This window comes from Heteronotia binoei, chromosome 3, assembly GCF_032191835.1.
Source record: "Heteronotia binoei isolate CCM8104 ecotype False Entrance Well chromosome 3, APGP_CSIRO_Hbin_v1, whole genome shotgun sequence".
NCBI classification, from domain to species: Eukaryota; Metazoa; Chordata; class Lepidosauria; order Squamata; family Gekkonidae; genus Heteronotia; species Heteronotia binoei.
The window spans coordinates 106,605,704-106,623,497 of record NC_083225.1 but is presented as its reverse complement, the minus strand read 5'-3'; the positions used below and the strand labels follow the sequence as shown (position 1 = coordinate 106,623,497).

General features: G+C 46.8%; 1 protein-coding gene across 1 annotated transcript in view; it reads right to left on the bottom strand.

The window, feature by feature from the left end:
• Positions 1-17,794, bottom strand: part of ADAMTS5 (ADAM metallopeptidase with thrombospondin type 1 motif 5) — a 128,098-nt gene that overhangs the window by 11,861 nt on the left and 98,443 nt on the right. The window contains exon 6 of the mRNA XM_060234374.1: positions 6,004-6,179. Within this exon, the coding sequence (XP_060090357.1) occupies positions 6,004-6,179 (176 nt within the window). The remainder of the gene's footprint in view (positions 1-6,003; positions 6,180-17,794) is intronic.

Genomic DNA, 17,794 nt, shown 5'->3' with positions numbered 1-17,794 from the left:
AATCCAATCACGCCTGCTATTCCCATTCAGCATCTGAAATAATACATAGAGAGTTTATATCTCTGGTACCTCATGTTACATTTTCTGACACATGATCCAGCCCAACATTTATGTCAGATCTGGCCTTTGAAACAAATGAGTTTGATACCTCTGAATTAGATGGAAGGTGCTGGACGTCTCAGCAGGGTGGGGGCAAACCCAAAACATGGTGCCCCACTAAAAAAATGAGGGGACCCACAGGTGATCTGACACACACATCCCATTTAAACACCCCGCTGGGGTGTTTAAATGGGAAGGGGAGGCCCCAGCAGGGCTGGTCCTAGAGCTATTTGCACCCTATGCCCCTCTGCAACACCATACGAGAAGGGGTTTAAAGTTTAAATCTCCTTCTCTAGAGTTGTGCAGTAGCAGCAGCGGCCCAATCCCTCCATTCTATCCTATGTGCCCACAGGAAAGAATGGAATCCATTCTTTCCTATCCTATGGGCCCACAGGATAGAATGGAGGGATTGGGCTGCCATTGTGGAGCAATGCTAGAGAAGGGTATTTAACTTTAAACTCCTTCTCTTGCATCGCGCTGCAGAGGCAGTCCAATCCTTCCATTCTATCCTATGGGCTCAAAGGAAACAATAAGATAAAATGAAGGGGTGGGGGGAGAAGATCTTCTCCTGCTTTTGCACCCCAGGGATGCAAAGGCATGGAGAAAGCCCCCAGTGCCTGGGCACCTCTTGGGAGACTCTGAGAGGCACGTGGGGGTGGAGATCTTCTCCTTGCCTTTCATAGAATCATAGAGCTGGAAGGAACCTCCAGGTTCATCTAGTCCAACCCCCTGCACAATATAGGATACTCACAAACACCTCCCCCTAAATTCACAGGATCTTCATTGCTGTCAGATGGCCATCTAGCCTCTATTTAAAAACCTCCAAGGAAGGAGAGCCCACTACCTCCTGAGGAAGCCTGTTCACTGAGGAATCACTCTAACGGTCAGGAAGTTCTTCCTAATGTTGAACCGGAAACTCTTTTGATTTAATTTCAACCCATTGCTTCTGGTCCTACCTTCTGGGGCCACAGAAAATTCCACACCATCCTCTATATGACAGCCCTTCAAGTACTTGAAGATGGTAATCATATCACCTCTCAGCCGCCTCCTCTCCAGGCTAAACATCCCCAGCTCCTTCAACCTTTCCTCATAGGACTAACCCTCACCATTTTCATCGCCCTCCTCTGGACCCATTCCAGCTTGTCTATATCCTTCTTAAAATGTGGTGCCCAAAACTGAACACGATACTCTAGGTGAGGTCTTACCAGAGCAGAGCAAAGTGATACCATCACATCTTGTGATCTGGACACTATACTTCTGTTGATACAGCCAAAAATTGCATTTGCCTTTTTAGCCACCGCATCATACTGTTGACTCATGTTCAACGTATTATCCACTAAGTCCCTGAGATCCTTTCTTCACATACTACTGCTAAGACAAGTCTCCCCCATCCTATAGCCATGCATTGGATTTAAATGCAGAACTTTACATTTATCCCTATTAAAATTCAGTTTATTGATTTTAGCCCAGTTTTCCAGCCTGTCAAGGTCATCCTGTATCCTGTTTCTGTCTTCTACTCTATTTGCAACCCCACCCAATTTAGTATCATCTGCAAATTTAATAAGTATTCCCTCTATTCCTTCATCCAAAACATTGATAAAGATGTTGAACAAAACAGGTCCCAGGACAGATCCTTGAGGCACTCCACTTTTCTCTCCTCTCTATGAGGATGAGGAACCATTCACAAGCACTCTTTGGGTGTGATCTGTCAACGAGTTTTAGATCCACCTAACGGTAACAGGATCCAAACCACATTTTACCAACTTGTCAACAAGGATAGTATGTGGAACATTATCAAAAGCCTTACTGAAATCAAGATAAACGATGTCTATAGCATTCCCCTGATCCAGCAAGTTAGTCACTTTCTCAAAAAAGGAGATCAGGTTAATCTGACATGACTTGTTTTTGAGAAACCCATGCTGGCTCTTTGTAATCACAGCCATCCTTTCTAAATGTTCCAGGACTGACTGATGATTTGTTCTAAAACTTTTCTGGTTATAGAGGTCAAGCTGATGGGTCGGTAGTTACCTGGATCTTCTTTTTCCCCCTTCTTGAAGATGGGGACAACATTCACTCGCCTCCAATCTTCCGGCACCTCTCCTGTTCTCCAAAAATTCTCAAAAATAATAGCCAGATGCTCAGAAATTACATCCGCAAGCTCTTTTAGAACTCTTGGATGCAATTCATCTGGCCCTGAGGACTTAGTTTCATTTAAAGAAACTAGATGTTTATATACTACCCCATGCCGATTCTAGGTTGGAACTTCATACCCTCCTTATATGTTCTGTTTTTGCCATGTTGAGCACCGTTTCCCTCAGAAGAGAAGACCGAGGAAAAGTAGGAACTGAGCCATTCCGCCCTCTCTTCATTACCTGTTACAATTTCACTTTCTTGCCCTCACAATGGGCCTACCATGTCCTTGCTCTTTTTCTTACTCTGAACATAATAAAAGAACCCTTTTTTGTTGTTTTTGGCATCTTTGGCCAGCCTAAGCTCATATTGAGCTTTACCTTTCCTAACTTTTTCTCTACAAGCACTGGTGATTTGTTTATATTCATCCTTGGTTATAAGGCCTCCTTCTAATTCCTAAAGGAGTCTTTTTTATTTCTCAAGTCTTTAGTGAGCTGTTTATGGAGCCAACTCAGCTTCTTTAGGTTTTTTCCATTTTTTTCCTCAAAGGAATTATCTGTGATTGCGCTTTCAGTATTTTGCTTTTAAGAAACTCCCACCCCTCCCGAACCTCCTTCTTTCTAAGTATTTCTGACCATGGGATTTTACCCAGCATAGTTCTAAGTTTATTGAAGTTTGCCTTTCTGAAGTCCAACCTATAAGTCTGACTACGTATAGCTTTTCCCTTCCCTAAGACTGTAAATTCCAAAATTACATGGTTACTACTGCCCAGGGTACCCACTATTTCCACTTCTTCAATCAATTCTTCCTAGTTGGTGAGAATCAAATCCAAGAGAGCAGATCCCCTTGTTTCCTTCTTCACTTTCTGGAAAAGGTAATTGTCAGCAAGACAAGTCAGGAATCTATTTGACTTTTCATTTTTAGCAGAGTTGGACTTCCAACAGATGTATGGGTAACTGAAATCTCCCATGACCACTGTATCCCTTCTTTTGGAGACTTTGCAATCTGTTGTAGGAGTATCTCTTTGCACCCCAGGAATGCAAAGAGAGGGAGAAAGCTCCCACTGCCCGGGTGCCTCTTGGGAGACTCTGAGAGGCATTGGGGGAAGGGGGAAGAGATCCTCTCCTTGCCTTTGCACCCCAGGGGTGCAAAGGCAGAGAGAAAGTCCCCACCAGATGTTTAAATGAGGAGGGGAAGCCACAGGGCTGCTTTTGCCTTCACGGCAAATGTAGCTGATCTTTCTTCCCCCCCCCTTCTGCTTTGGGGGGGCGCTCAATTTGGTTCCCCCCCAGTGGCACCTGGGACAAAACACTCCCTCTTCCCTCCCACTAGATCCAACCCTGCCTCTCAGCAACTCTCGATAACTTTAATCATGGTTTCCTTCTGGGCTGCCTTTCCAGATTGGAGCTGGGAGGCTCTGTTTTACAGGGGTTTAGAACCCAGGCCTCAGATTCAGCAGGAGCTCACAGGAGCACAGCTCCCGAACTTTTCTGAGGGTTCCCCCTTTTCCTCCCCACCTACCTTGTCCATTGAATAGTAGGTGCAGCTGCATAACAATCCCTGGATTAGGAGAGCGAGCAGCCAGCCAGCCACCAGGGGCTTTGCCACGCCCTCAGCAGCCCTCATTAACTTCTAGAGAAGCCCGCACCACCCTTTCTCAACTTCTTATGTGATTTTGGGTGGTAGGTGGCTTGCTGACTTTTTGACTGGGGGGGAGGGAGCGGCCCAGGCGAGCAAGCCTGGGGCTCTCCTTTCTTGCATCAGGTTGCTTTTGGCTGCGGGGTGGTGGCATATGCTAACGAGTTATGCTAACGAGCTCCACCACCTATTTTCCTACAAAACAACCCCTGTTAGAACCTATTTGGAAAGTCGGTTTCAGAAGGTAGCGCTGGAGAATTTCTGTTCACCTCCTTAGCCTTTGACCAGTGGGGTTCTGCAAGGCTCCACCTTGACCAATATTTTTTTCAAAAATATACATGAAACCACAGGGTGAGGTCATCTAGAGATCATGGCTGGGCTGTCACTAATATGTGGATCACAATCAGCTCTATCTTCTGGCCAATCTGTGGGAGGCTGCAGAAACCCTAAATTGGTACCTGGAGACAGTTTTGGAGTAGATGCACATTAATAAACTGAAGCATAATCCCGATGAGATTGAAGTGCCACTGGTGAGCAGAAAGATTGACCCAGGATGTATTGAGTCACCCATTTTGGATGGAGTTGTACTCTCTTTGAAGAAACAGGTCTGTAGTCTTGGGGTGCTCTTGAACACACGTCTACTGCTGGATAAGCAGCTGAAATCTGTGGCTGGTAAAGCCTTTTACTAGCTTTAGCTGGTTAGCCATTTGCAGCCCTTTCTGGGCAGCAAAAGTCTGTCACTGAGGTGCATGCCCTGGTTACATCTAGATTAGATTAGATTACTGCAATGTGTTCTGTGTGGGGCTGCCTTTGAAAAGTGCTTACAAATTTCAACTGCTGCAGAATGCTACACTTGGGATGTTGACTTGAGTGGTTTGTAGGACTGGCTAACAATCTGTTTCTGGATGCAATTCCAGGCAATGGTGCTGACCTTTAAAGCCCTACCTGGCTTGGGACCAGCATACCTGAAGGACCACCACCTACTTTATGAGCTTACGTGACCTCTGTGGTCATCATCTGAGGCCTTGCTTCAGGTGCCTCTGCTACCTTCTGAGATTTGATGGGTGGCAAACTGAAGAGGGTCTCCTCAGTCAATGGCACTGAAACTCCGGAACTCTCTGGAAACTCATCTATCCCTTTCTGCTGCTGTCTTCTATTAGCAGGTGAAGACTTTGTTTTGTTTGGTGTTTTCTCAATAATACCACCTTCCTGCCTTAACTGTCATTTTAATGTATATGTATTTTATTGTATTGTATGTGTTTTTGTTTCATAGAATCATAGAGTTGGAAGGTCCCTCCAGGGTCATCTAGTCCAATCCTCTGCACAACACAGAAAACTCACAAATACCCCCCTAAGTTCATACCTCCCCCCTCCCCTAAGTTCTGCCTAAATTCACAGAATCAGGATTGCTGTCACATTGTGTGGTTTTAACAGTTTTTTAAATGTGTTTATATTATATTTGTTTTTAATCAGTTAGCCATCTTGGTGGTCCTAATGAAGACAGAAAGGTAGGGTATAAATTATGTAAATAAACAAAATCAATAAATTAGTAAACATGCTTATTGATTTACATGAAAGTGGGCTGTTGTAATTCTTCTCCATTTAATACTGTGTCATAGCATAGTGGTGACATTTTGCTAGAGACAGACAAAACTACGCCAGTAGCAAAGACCTCATCAGTCTCAGACTGCAAATTAGACTCATGATGCATTTATAACTATTACAGTTCCTCTAATTTAAAAAGGTGTGCGTGTGTGTGTTTTAGTTGGAATGGGTATTTGCTCTTGATTAAGTTTGGACACAAATATTGTCCTAAAAGTACAGCCTATGTTTTGCATGTGGCTCTTGATGAAACATAAGAAGGAAATCTTTTTCAGAGGAACAAAATGCATAGTAGTGGTAGTCAAACAATAGTTCATGGGAAGTTCAAGAAGATAAACAACATCTAATTAAAGATACAAGCCACTAGTAGGTTAGGGAACACATTTTCCCATGGAGGAAAAACTAGTACATCTTGTCTTCATCATTCCCCCTCCTACTGACATGTTAACACTAAGAATGCCCAGATGAAGGTGGCCAGAAGTCCGAAAATACTATGCCTAAAGTACTTATATAGCTGAAAAAACAAGCTGTTACCTTTTGAGAGAAAACGACGTAATAGCCAGTTCCTTTGGCTCGGCAGGTCAGTTTGCAAACATCTCCTGGAAGCACTCCAGCGTACTTGGGAACCCATTCAACAAAGGTTTTGACACCTTTTGCATCTGACTGGTAGCCATTTCTTGCTTCACATTGTTCCTGGCGGAAAGCTTTAGCTGGAAAATAATTATTCCTTCATTACTATCCACTGAAGAATATTGTCATTGTAACATACATGTAAACTGTGCCCAGAATGTGAAGAGATGTCATGTCATGAGATAGGCAATGCAAGGCTATAGGTTATAACCAGTCAAACAACAAGAATTACAAAAAAACTCCAGCCCCTCATCCAAAGATGATCCACACTGCAACCTCATGGTAACTCACCTGTGGACCTTGTGCCACTTATCAAGGCAGCTTCACTATGTTACTGAAATGATCAAGTTATTTCCCCCTCCTATTTAATATCGCCATCACATAGTTTAATTAATAGAATCCACTTTTAGGATCAAAGGCCAAGCCCATCACAAACACAGGAGCTGTTCTCAGCATTCTTGTGCCAGAAATTGCTCTCTGCCTTCATGATAGCACAAACGCTCAACTAATGGTCTGCTTACATTGAATTGCTTATGGTTGTGTGATTGCTTGTGTGATAGCAAAGTCTGTCAGAATTGCAAAGGGCTGGTCAATGAACTGCAGCTATATTATATTAATGTGAATTTTCCTTGTAAGCAGATCAGCGTTCACCTAGCTTTTCACTTCAAGCAATCTTCAGTGACACATATTACTATTCATAGTACTACAGCTGAAGCTGAACTTTAGTACTGGATATATATACACATCTATGCAATTTCACTTTGGCAGTGTTGTTATTTTGTTACTGGATAACAAAATACCAGATATGATCAAAACTATATTATCAAGAAGTCAGAATCCTTTTACTGACTCCCTCATAAATTAACAAGTGGGAACTGGCAACAACTTGTGGGAGGCATATCATTTTCCCTCCTCCACTATTTCCTTTTTCCCATCCCAGAAAGTCTCTCTTCCTGCTTCCTTATCTCTTTCCCACCCAGCAGCCAACCTATCTTTATTTGCCCCCGTACAGCTCCCCCCAGACAGCCTCTGCCTAGGAAACCTATGGCCTAGTTATGTGCTGCCAGCCACTGGCCTGGGCCCACTTGGGTGGTAGGGAGCATTCAAGGACTTGTGGGGGGCATTTCACTTTATCGTTATCCCCCTCCCCACATTATTTCTCCTTTTCCTCCATAAGACAACCCCCATATCCTGTCCTTTCTCTGGCTCATTCTCTTTCTCAACCACTCACCAATCTGCCCTTTATATGATTCCCATCTTCAGCTGTGTTTGTTATTTATTAATTCATATTGCACCTTTCTCAACAGTGGAGACCAAAGCATCTTACATTATTGTCCTCTTTTTTTAAATCATCACAACAATCCTATGAGCAGGGGTCATTTTGTAAAACAAGATGTGCCAGAATCTATTAACATAACTCATTTATGCAAATGAGTTATGCCGGCAAAGCAGCCAGTCCTGAGGGGGTATCTCTCCCCGCATGATCAGCTGTTCTACAGGCTCTGGTGTGCTGCCCAGTTGAAAGCTGAGCCTGCGGGGAGAGGTATCCCCAATCTCTCTTCACTTCCCTAACCAGCCTGCCAGGGATGGCTGGGGAAGGAAAGATCAGGGAGAGATCTCTTCATTCTATCCTATGGGTCAATTAGGACAGAATGGAGAGGACGGCCACAGGCATGATACTAGAGAAGGGGTTGTAAACTTTAAATCCCTCCTCTGGGGTCGCATTGCAGTGGTGGCCCAATCTCTCTATTCTATCCTATGGGACCATGGAGAGATCAGGCCACAGCTGAGGCGCAACCCCAGAGAAGGGGTTTAAAGTTTAAAACCCTTCTCTGGCATTGTGCCTGTGTCCCAATCTCTCCATTCTAGCCTATGGGCCCATTGGACAGAATGAAGAGATTGGGCTTAGAGCTTCTAGAGCACTTCTCTGGAGAGCTCCAGCCACAACTGAGGCCTATCTATGCAGTAGGTCAGGCTGAAAACATGTGCCTGGCCCAAAATCACACAGGTCATTTTCGCACTCACCTTAATCAGCAGTGACGACCCTCTTCACCGCGCAGGATCTGCGTGGATTTCGCACTAATTGCCGTGGAGCACCCAGAAGAGCCGGAAAGTCCCGGCGCTTTTGCGGCACAAACGGAAACTGGTTTTTGGCGGTTTCCGTTTGCGCTGCAAAAGCGCCGGGACTTTCCGGCTCTTCTGGGTGCTCCGCGGCAATTAGTGCGAAATCCGCACAGATCCTGCGCGGTGATTAGGGTCGTCGCTGCTGATTAAGGTGAGTGCGAAAACGGCCAGATCCACAGCAAGATGGAAATTTGAACCCAGCACTCCCAGACTCTGACTCTCTAACCATTACACCACACTGACTTTCATAGGATGCCTACTGTTGAACAGTAGCAAGCAGTTAGGACAAGCCGAGTTGTCATGATCTTAGACCTAGTGTGGCCTACAGGCTCTATGGAGGCTTATAGGCTCCAGGGAAGCCTGTATTATAGCTATAGGGCCTACATTTTCCAGGTTCCCTTTGGACCCTGTGATTGATTAGCAGGGGATCTGAAAAGAAAACTTGCACCAGTACAGTAGTAGTAGGTGGTGCCTGAGGAGAAGGAATAAAAGGCCTTGGCCAAAGTGGGAGGTTATTCACTCCTTAATAGGGTTGCCAAACCCCAGTTAGGAGCAGGGGATCCCTGGTTTGGAGGCCCTCTCCCCACTTCAGGATTATCAGAAAGTGTGTGAGGGGGTGCTGAATGTCTGCTATTCATTCCATTATATCCTATGGAGACTGGTTCCCATAGGGTATAGTGGGTATCTGGGACTTGGGGCTGTTTTTTGAGGTAGAGGCACCAGATTTTCAACATAGCGTATTGTGCCTCTACTCAAAACACACACCCCGGTTTCAAACAGACTGGACCAGGAGGTCTAATTCTATGAGCCCCCAAAGAAGGCGCCCCCATCCGCCATTATTTCTAATGAAGAGAAGGCATTAAAAGGAGCATGGTCCCTTTAAATGTGATGGCCAGAACTCCCTTCAAAGTTTGATCATGCTTGTCACAACCTTGCTCCTGGCTCTACCCCCAAAGTCCCCAAATATTTCCTGTGTCATACCTGGCAACCCTATTTAAGGAGCAGAGCTGTGGAAATAGGACTACCAACCCCCCGGTTTGGGCAGGGGTTCTCCCGCCTGGGAGGTTTCCAACCTGCTGGCCCACATTTGCTCTCCCAAATGGCTAGAGTGTCTGGGAAATGCCTAGAGTTTTCCCGGAAATGCCTAGAGCAGCTGTGAGCGACATCGCTGGCATGATGACGTCGTTTCCAGGTGATGTTATTGCATTGTGCATGCGGCTTTGCATGTGCATGGATGTCCCCTGCCAGATAATGCTGGGGACTTGGCAACCCTATGTGAAAAGGCCGCTACAGATGGAGAGGTCCCTCATCCAGGAAGGGGTGTAAGCTTAAAGGCAGACACGGAGAGACATCTAGGGATTACCTAGATAGGCACATCAGGGTTCTTTTATTTGTTTACTTACCTACTTTTACTGTTTTCTTTATCCTACAAAGTATTTAAATTACAGCTGTCATTATTCCTCTTTAATAAAATTGTTTGTTACTTTGCCTGGATTCTCACACCGCATTTGGTCACTTATAAGGTGGAAAGACAGGTTGCTTACCTGTAACTGTAGATCTCCAAGTGGTCATCTGTGCATTCACACTCATGGAATAGAGCACCTGCGCCAATCCCCGAATCGGTATCTATAAAGCCCAGGATTTTTTCACGCTCGGCACCAACGGGCATGCGCAGGCATCCAGGGCGCATGCTCGCTGGCTCTAGCGCAAGGATTCCGCCAGTTCCTTCCTGACCACTGGAAGCCCCTACTGGAGGGAGACTGTCAGCAGTGGGGAAGGAGGGCGGGTAGTGTGAATGCACAGATGACCACTCGAAGATCTACAGTTACAGGTAATCAACCTGTCTATATTCTTAGTGGTCTCTGTGCTTCACACTCATGGGAGATTAGCAAGCAAGACATATCTGCAGGCAGGAAGACGGTCAACCAGAAGAAACAGCTTGCAGCACCGCAGCTCCGAGACGAGTCCTCTGTTGAGCATGCATGTCCAGCACGTAGTGCTTCATAAAGACATGTGGAGAGGACCAGGTGGCAGCCTTGCAAACATCCATCAGGGAAACGCCTTTCAGGAATGCCACCGACGTCACCATCGCTCTTGTAGAGTGTCCGCGAATAGGCCCAGGTAACAGCTTCTTAGCCAACAAATAACACAGTTTAATAGTCTCAGTGAGCCATTTCGAAAGCCGCTGAGACGAGATCCTGGAACCTAACTTAGGAGCAGCATAAGAAACAAAAAGCTGCTGGTCCTTACGAAAACTCTTGGAGCGACTTAAATAAAACAATAAAGCACGCTTCACATCTAGAGCATGCAACCTACGTTCCTCATCCGAGGAAGGTGTAGGATGAAAAGTGGGCAACCAAACTTCGTAGTTGAGGTGGAACTGAGAAACCACCTTGGCGAGAAAAGAACTATCAGGAGCTAATGACACTCCAGCCTCCTGAAAAACTAGATATGGGTAGTCACAACGCATAGCCGTGAGCTCCCCTGCATGGCGTGCTGATGTGATGGCTACCAAAAAAGCAGTCTTCCAAGATAGAAGCTGTAACGAACATGTGGCCATCAGCTCAAAAGGACGTTGAGTCAGCCTGTCCAACACTAAAGTCAAATCCCACAACTGTGGGGGTGATCTCGATGGAGGATGAAGCCTAAGGAAACCCTTCAAAAACCTCTTAGAATGAGGGTGTGCAAAAACAGAGTGCCCCTCAACTGGTTCATGGAACGCAGAAATTGCTGCCAAATAAGCCTTAATGGAAGAAAAAACAAGGCCAGCATCCACCAGAGATAACAAAAACTCAAAAATTACCGACAGTTGCACCCTTTGGGGTGAAACTGAGGGATCAACTAAGAACTGCAGAAACCTCCGCCACTTCCTATCACAGGAAGCGCGAGTAGAAAGTTTCCTGCTGTTCAAGAAAACATGTTGGACTCTTCTAGAGAACTCACAGGGTCGATGAACCACTCTGTCAGCTTCAGGTGGGGCACGTTGTGATGGAGTACATGACCGTCCTGAGCTGACAGAAGGTCCAGTTCCACTGGAAATTGGTAGAAGACCCCCCTCGCCAGTTGGAGCATGATCGGGAACCAGTTCTGGCGAGGCCACCAGAGAGTCACCAGGATACAGCATGGTCTCTCTCTCTTGTGATCTTGTTGACCACCCTCGTCAGTAGTGGCAGAGGTAGGAACAGATAAAGGAACTGACCTTCCCACAGGAACAGCAGACTGTCTCCCAATGACTCTGGATCTGAGCCCCCTCTGGAGAAAAACAGAGGACACTTCCGGTTTTCAGCTGTGGCAAAGACATCCACCTGAGGATACCCCCAGAACTGAAACACGGGTTGAAGAAAGCGCCACTGTAACTCCCACTCGTGCGGGGAAGCCGCACCCCTGCTGAGGGAGTCTGCTTACAAGTTGAGGACCACTGGGAGATGTGCTACCTTCACAAAGATGTCGTGGTCCAGGCACTCTGACCACAGATCCAGCGCCAGCGCACAAAGCCGTCGAGAGACTGTCCCTCCCTGTCTGTTGATGTAACACAGGGCAGTGGTATTGTCTGTTAGCAGAGCAACAATCTTCCCCGCCACCATGAGGCGGAAAGACCAAAGAGCAAAGTGAACTGCCAGCAGTTCCAAGTAATTTATGTGGCAGTGAGTCAATTTCAAAGGCCAAGGACCCCCCACACACAGATCGTCCATGTGGGCCCCCCAACCCCATAAAGACGCATCTGTTGTGATAGTCACAGTTGGTGCAGGTAAATGGAAGGGAGCTCCCTGACAAATGTTGTCCTTTGACTTCCACCATTGCAGTGTTTGAAGTGTCACAGGTGGAATTCATTCATTCATTAGACCTTTATTGGCATTAATGTAAGAATTCAGTATAGTTTAAAACCAACAGTAACACTATAGAATATAATAAAATCTTAAAAGCCAGCAAAAGTTAAATGAAATAAACTAGCTGTGGGCTATGCATGAATAAAAGCCTCTCTGATTTGGATTGCAACCTGTAAAAAGCAAGCAACATGAGTAGTGACAAAATTGTGTTTCCCGTGGAGTAAAAAGCGGACCTTGGCACTGTCAGAAAGGCCTTGATGGCTGGAGACCAGTGCATCTAGGTATCTTGCTCGAGGACTGCTATAGAAAGAGCAGTCCAGAAGAACATGAGGGACCATTTTGATGACTCCTTGGCTACAAGGGCATCGTCTAAGATTGTGGGGGATTCTGTGGTATTTTCCGAAAAGGATGGCCGATGGTAATGCATTGAATCTAGCCAGCATGAGTGCTCTTCTTTGGTGAGGATCAGTTAAAAAGTGGAAATAGGGAGCTAGAAGCCCAGGAATCTAGGATAAACCCAGGTGACTCGGGGAGCAAGATTTCCGAGCTGCCTCAGTCAGACGTTGCAGCTAGATATCTAGTAGTCTACGTTTGATGGATTGAAATACCGCAGAAGCAGAGGGTAGATAGAATGCATCCAAGGAAATTCCTATGGATGTAATTTTCTTTTGGATCAGGGTCAACCATTTTGATGCATGATGGTCCATCAGCATCAAAAAGGTGAAAGAATTCTGATCAGAGTTAAATAAAAGGCGCAGCCAAAACTTAAAGGTCAGAAACCAGGCGCGAGTTTCCAGCAGCAACAGTCCAGTTTCCATGCAAATTGCAGCATAAGGAACACAGTCCACAGGTGGAATTACAAACCTCTTTCGAGGTGAGTCCCTTAACGGGCGAAACTGACAAAGAAGCTAAAGCTGTAGGCTTCTTATCCTCAGCTTCGCAAAGAGCAGCACGCTTGTAGTCACCGCCATCAGCCCCAGCATCCGCTGCAGCTGCTGCACCGTGCCCCACTTTCGACTCTGCAGAAGTTCAACAAGGTTGATAATGTCCATCGCTCTCTGCTGAGGCAAAAACGCGCGATGAAGGTTCGTATCCAGCAAAGCCCCTATGAACTGAACTGTCCTTGATGGAGTAAGGTGTGATTTCTCCAAATTGACCTGCAGACCCAAGGTGTCGAGAAGACGAAGAGTGATGGCAATGTGGGAGGACAAACTCTCTTTCGACTCCGTCACAAGGAGCCAGTCGTCGATGTATGGAAAGACGACTATCCCTTGAAGCCGGAGATGGGCAGCCACAATGCTTATCATCTTCATGAACACCCGAGGTGCAGTGGACAGACCGAACGGAAGAGCCTTGAACTGGAAGTGCTGAGAACCTACTGCAAACCGAAGGAAACGTCTGAACGCAGGATGGATGCTGACGTGGAAGTATGCATCCTTGAGGTCCAGCGTTGCCATCTAATCCCCTTGGTTGATGAGGGGCAGAATTGTTTGCAGAGTGGACATTCTGAACTTCTGGTACAAAATAAATTTGTTCAGATTCTGAAGATCCATGATTGGTCTGAGACCCCCGTCCCGCTTGGGAACCAGGAAGTAACGAGAGTAGAAGCCTCTCGTCCTGGCCTCCATCGGGATCCTCTCTATGGCTTGTTTCTGTAAGAGGTTGCTCACCTCCACCAGCAGAGGTGGGGAAGGGGGAGTGCTAATTACCACAGATTGGTTCAGAATCTGAGCAAAATCTATTTTGTAGCCTTCCGCTACGATGGAAAGCGCCCCTAGTGATGGACTCCCAGGCCGACAGGAATGGGCGAAGGCGGACAGACGAAGTGGAAGAGGGGACGGTGACGCATGCAGCCAGAAAGTCAAAGGCCTTGCTTTTGAGGGCGAGTGCCCTTGGACTTGCCGGTGGTCTGTGCTGAAGCATAACGGTTTCTGTTGTTCCCCCTGTATGGGGAGCTACTCTCAGGTTGAGCAGAGCGAGGTCTCCACTGCTGTTCCAGGGAGAACTTTTGGTATGGCTTCTTTGCCCATGGTTTGTGCCACTGTTTCTGTCTTGCAGCTCTGGAAGATGCCGGTACGCCCAGGTTCCTGGAAGTTTTTATATTTTTATCCATTTCCTGGAGCACATTGTCGATGGTGGAGCTGAACAGGCCTTCGCCCTCGAAGGGCAAATCTTCAACGAAGGCCCTGGTGTCCTGCTGGAGAGCCGTGGATCTGAGCCAGGAGTGGCGGCGGAGGCAGATGGCAGAAGTGATGGTCCATATGCTTTGCTGCAGCCAGTTGTTGTTTGGCTACAGCAAAGCCTTCCTTCTGCAACTTCTTTGCAGCCGACCTCTTCTCCTCACTCAGGGAAGACAGGAGGGGGGTTAGTTGTTCCCACACTGAGTATTGGTATCTAGCCAAGCACGTGGCATAGTTAGATACCTTTACTCCCAGTACCCCAGCAGAGTAGAACTTCCTCCCGACGTTATCCAGCTTCTTTCCCTCCTTGTCTGGTGGAGAGGAGTGTATCTTGCAGGCCTTCGACAAGGAGGAAACGACCACTGAATTTGGTTTTGGGTGTGTAAAGAGGAACTCAGCCCCGGACTCTTGGACACGGTCCATATGGTCCAACCTTCTCGATGACATGGGTGTAGAAGCAGGCTTCGCCCAGGGCTCCTTCACTGCCTGTAGGATGACCTTCGTCACCGGCAGGGCAACCACTGTAGACGTATCCTGCTGCATGATGTCCAACACATTATCGTCTACAACGGGTTGCGGCTGTTTCACTGGAAGCTAGAGGGAGAGTGCCATCCCCTTCACCAGGTCCCCATATGATTTCAGATCCTCTGATGGTGAGATGGCAAGATCCTCAGTCGTATGAGACACTGGTGAAGGTTCCAAAGCCTGGTCCGGATCGTCGGTACCAACCTCGGAGTCTGACGATGAAGACTCTCTGCGTAGAGAATGTTCTGAGAGCACCGGAGTTGACTCTCTGACGGGCAACTGGATTGACACTGACGACCAAGGTTAGACTTCCTTCACCACCACGCCGCGTCTGTCAGGCAGGACAGACATCGATGCTGAAGGACGCCATCTGGATTGTTGAGACAGCCTGGACATATTGGATGCCTCGGACTGCTGGTCCCAGTCTGCGAACTTGTGAGGAGGGTACCATTGGTACGGTGGGTAGGGATAAGCATAAGGAGGCCATTGGCACTGCTCCCACGGTGGAAGCAGTGGGAAGTGACGAACTACTGTAGTCAGTTCCAGCTCTCTCCGGCCGCTCGCCTGATCCATCGGTGCCGAAGGCTCCATCGACGCCTCCACCTCCACCTCCGAGACTGAGTCGTTCTCACTGCGATGGCTGGACCCTGAAGAGTGGGAGCGCTGAGTCAGGTCGATCTCTTGCTCTGATGCCGATAGGTGCAGCTGTGAATCACTGCCTCTTGACACCGAAGGGCTACAACGTGGGGACGCCAAGATCTTCCTCGATGGAGCTGTTGATGTCGAAGAATCATGCGAAGGGGTGCGGAATGGTCTCTTCTTCCGCTTCTCCTTCGATTTCACCTTCTTTGGCGCGGATGATCGGGTCCCGGAGTCATCCCGACGCCTCTTAGCCGGGATGTCCACTGACCCTTCAGAAGGCCGTTTCGTGGAATGCCCGCGCTCGACCGGCATCTCGGTCCTGATCGGCGAAGTCTCAGCCGATGTGACCGTCGGGGTCGTGGCCTCACCCATCGGTACCGATGGGCCCGATGCCATCTTTTGAGGACGAAGTGCCGAGTCGACCAAAGCCGCTGAAAGCCTCGCCGCTCGATTCTTACAAGTTTGCTTGCAGACAGTGTGTGCAAGAATCGACGCGATGTCCCTCGCCCAGACAGAGGAGACAGAGGGAATGGCCATCGGGGGGGGGGGCAATCTTCTTCCCACAGGAGTGGCACCTCTTAAAAAAAAAGTCTTTCCATAGACACCCAGGAAAAAAACCCCCACCCAGGAAAGTCTCTGAGGGGGAAAACACGGGGGGAAAACCGAGCACCGAAGGGCAAGTCCAACAAACTTTTTTTTTTTAAAACAACACTTAACTATCTAACAACTAACTAACTAACTACACTAAGAAAATAACAAACGGGCTATATACAACAGGAAAAAAGCAATCTAAGATTACTTTACCGACCGGGGACACGAAAGGAGATCCTCTCAGCGCAGCGGTCAGAAAGGAACTGGTGGTATCCTCATGCTGGTGTCAGTGAGCATGCGCACTGGGACACCTGCGCATGCCCATTGGTGGCGAGTGTGAAAAAATCCTGGGCTTTTTAGGTACTGATTCGGGGATTGGCGCAGGTGCTCTACCCCATGAGTGTGAAGCACAGAGACCACGAAGAAGATCTTGTTGGAAAAGGAGTGTAGTTGCAGCCATTAGAGAGCTTCTTAAAGCTTCTGCCTGCAACATGAATCAGGCAAATCCAGTGGTATCAAGTCACCTAGGGTTCCAACCTCTAGGTGGAATCTGAAGATCTGGAATTACAACTTTCCCAGACAACACAGATCTACCCTCCTGGTGAAAGTGACTGCTTTGGAGGGCGGACTCTCAGGTATTATATCATGGTGAGCGCCCTCCCCTCCTCAAACCCTCCCCTCCCTGGATTTCACTCCAAATTGTCCAGGAATTTCTGAACCTGGAATTGGCAACCCTAGTCAGGACTGGTCCTATGAGGACCTGGAAAGGACCCTGCCCTCTCCTCCTCCCTTTTTAGTCACAGGATTATAGATTTGGAAGGGACCTCCAGGGTCATCTAGTCCAACTCCTGCACAATGTGGAAACATCACAAATACCTCCCCACAACGCATGCATCCCCAGTGACCCCTGGTCCATGCCCAAAAGATGGCAAAATCCTCCAGGATCCCTTGCCAAACTGGCCTGGAGAAAAACTGCTGACTGACCCCAGCCTGAAAAGTTGTGGTTGCCTAGCAAAAGCCACTGAAGGTTTCTGTTTCTTAAAGCTACAGGTGCTCCTTTTATCATTTGGGGTTTTTAAAAAATCCCCAGTGTATTTTTGTTTTAGATTTCAGATTTTTCTTCAAACCTTCACCACCAAGAGTCTTGCAGTAGACAGCAAATATGTCTCTGTATACAAGACAACATGCAGAGATAAATTGCATTGCATCTTGTGGAGTCTTTGAAAATGCAAATTCATATATATGAGGTGTGGGCCCTGCGGATCCTAGACCAATTCCGCAGTGCCTGCAAGACCATCCTCTTTAGGCAGGCTTTCCTAGACTGCTGACAAAGGATGGTCCGAACTGATGATCCAACAAAGTAACTCTATAGTGATCCTTGCCATTATATAAATATGTAAATGGATAAAATAGCGCCCGGAATATCTCTGCTGCTGTTAAGGTATAAATTATATAAACTGGATTAGTCTTAAGATATGTATTTAACTATTGTATAATTTTAATGTCGTTTTTAATTATTGTATACTGTATAATGTTTTATTTGAATGTTGTTAGCCGCCCTGAGCCTGCCTAGGCGGGGAGGGTGGGATACAAATAAAATTTAATAATAATTTTTTATATATATATATATATATATATATATATATATATATATATATATATATATATATATATATATATATATATATATATATATCTCCTGTTCATCATTATGATAGTTATTTAAGCTAGTAGTATAAAAATGAGCAAACATTCCTTACAAAAGCAGCCTTCCATTTCTGGAGCTTCAGCCCATCAGCTCAGGTG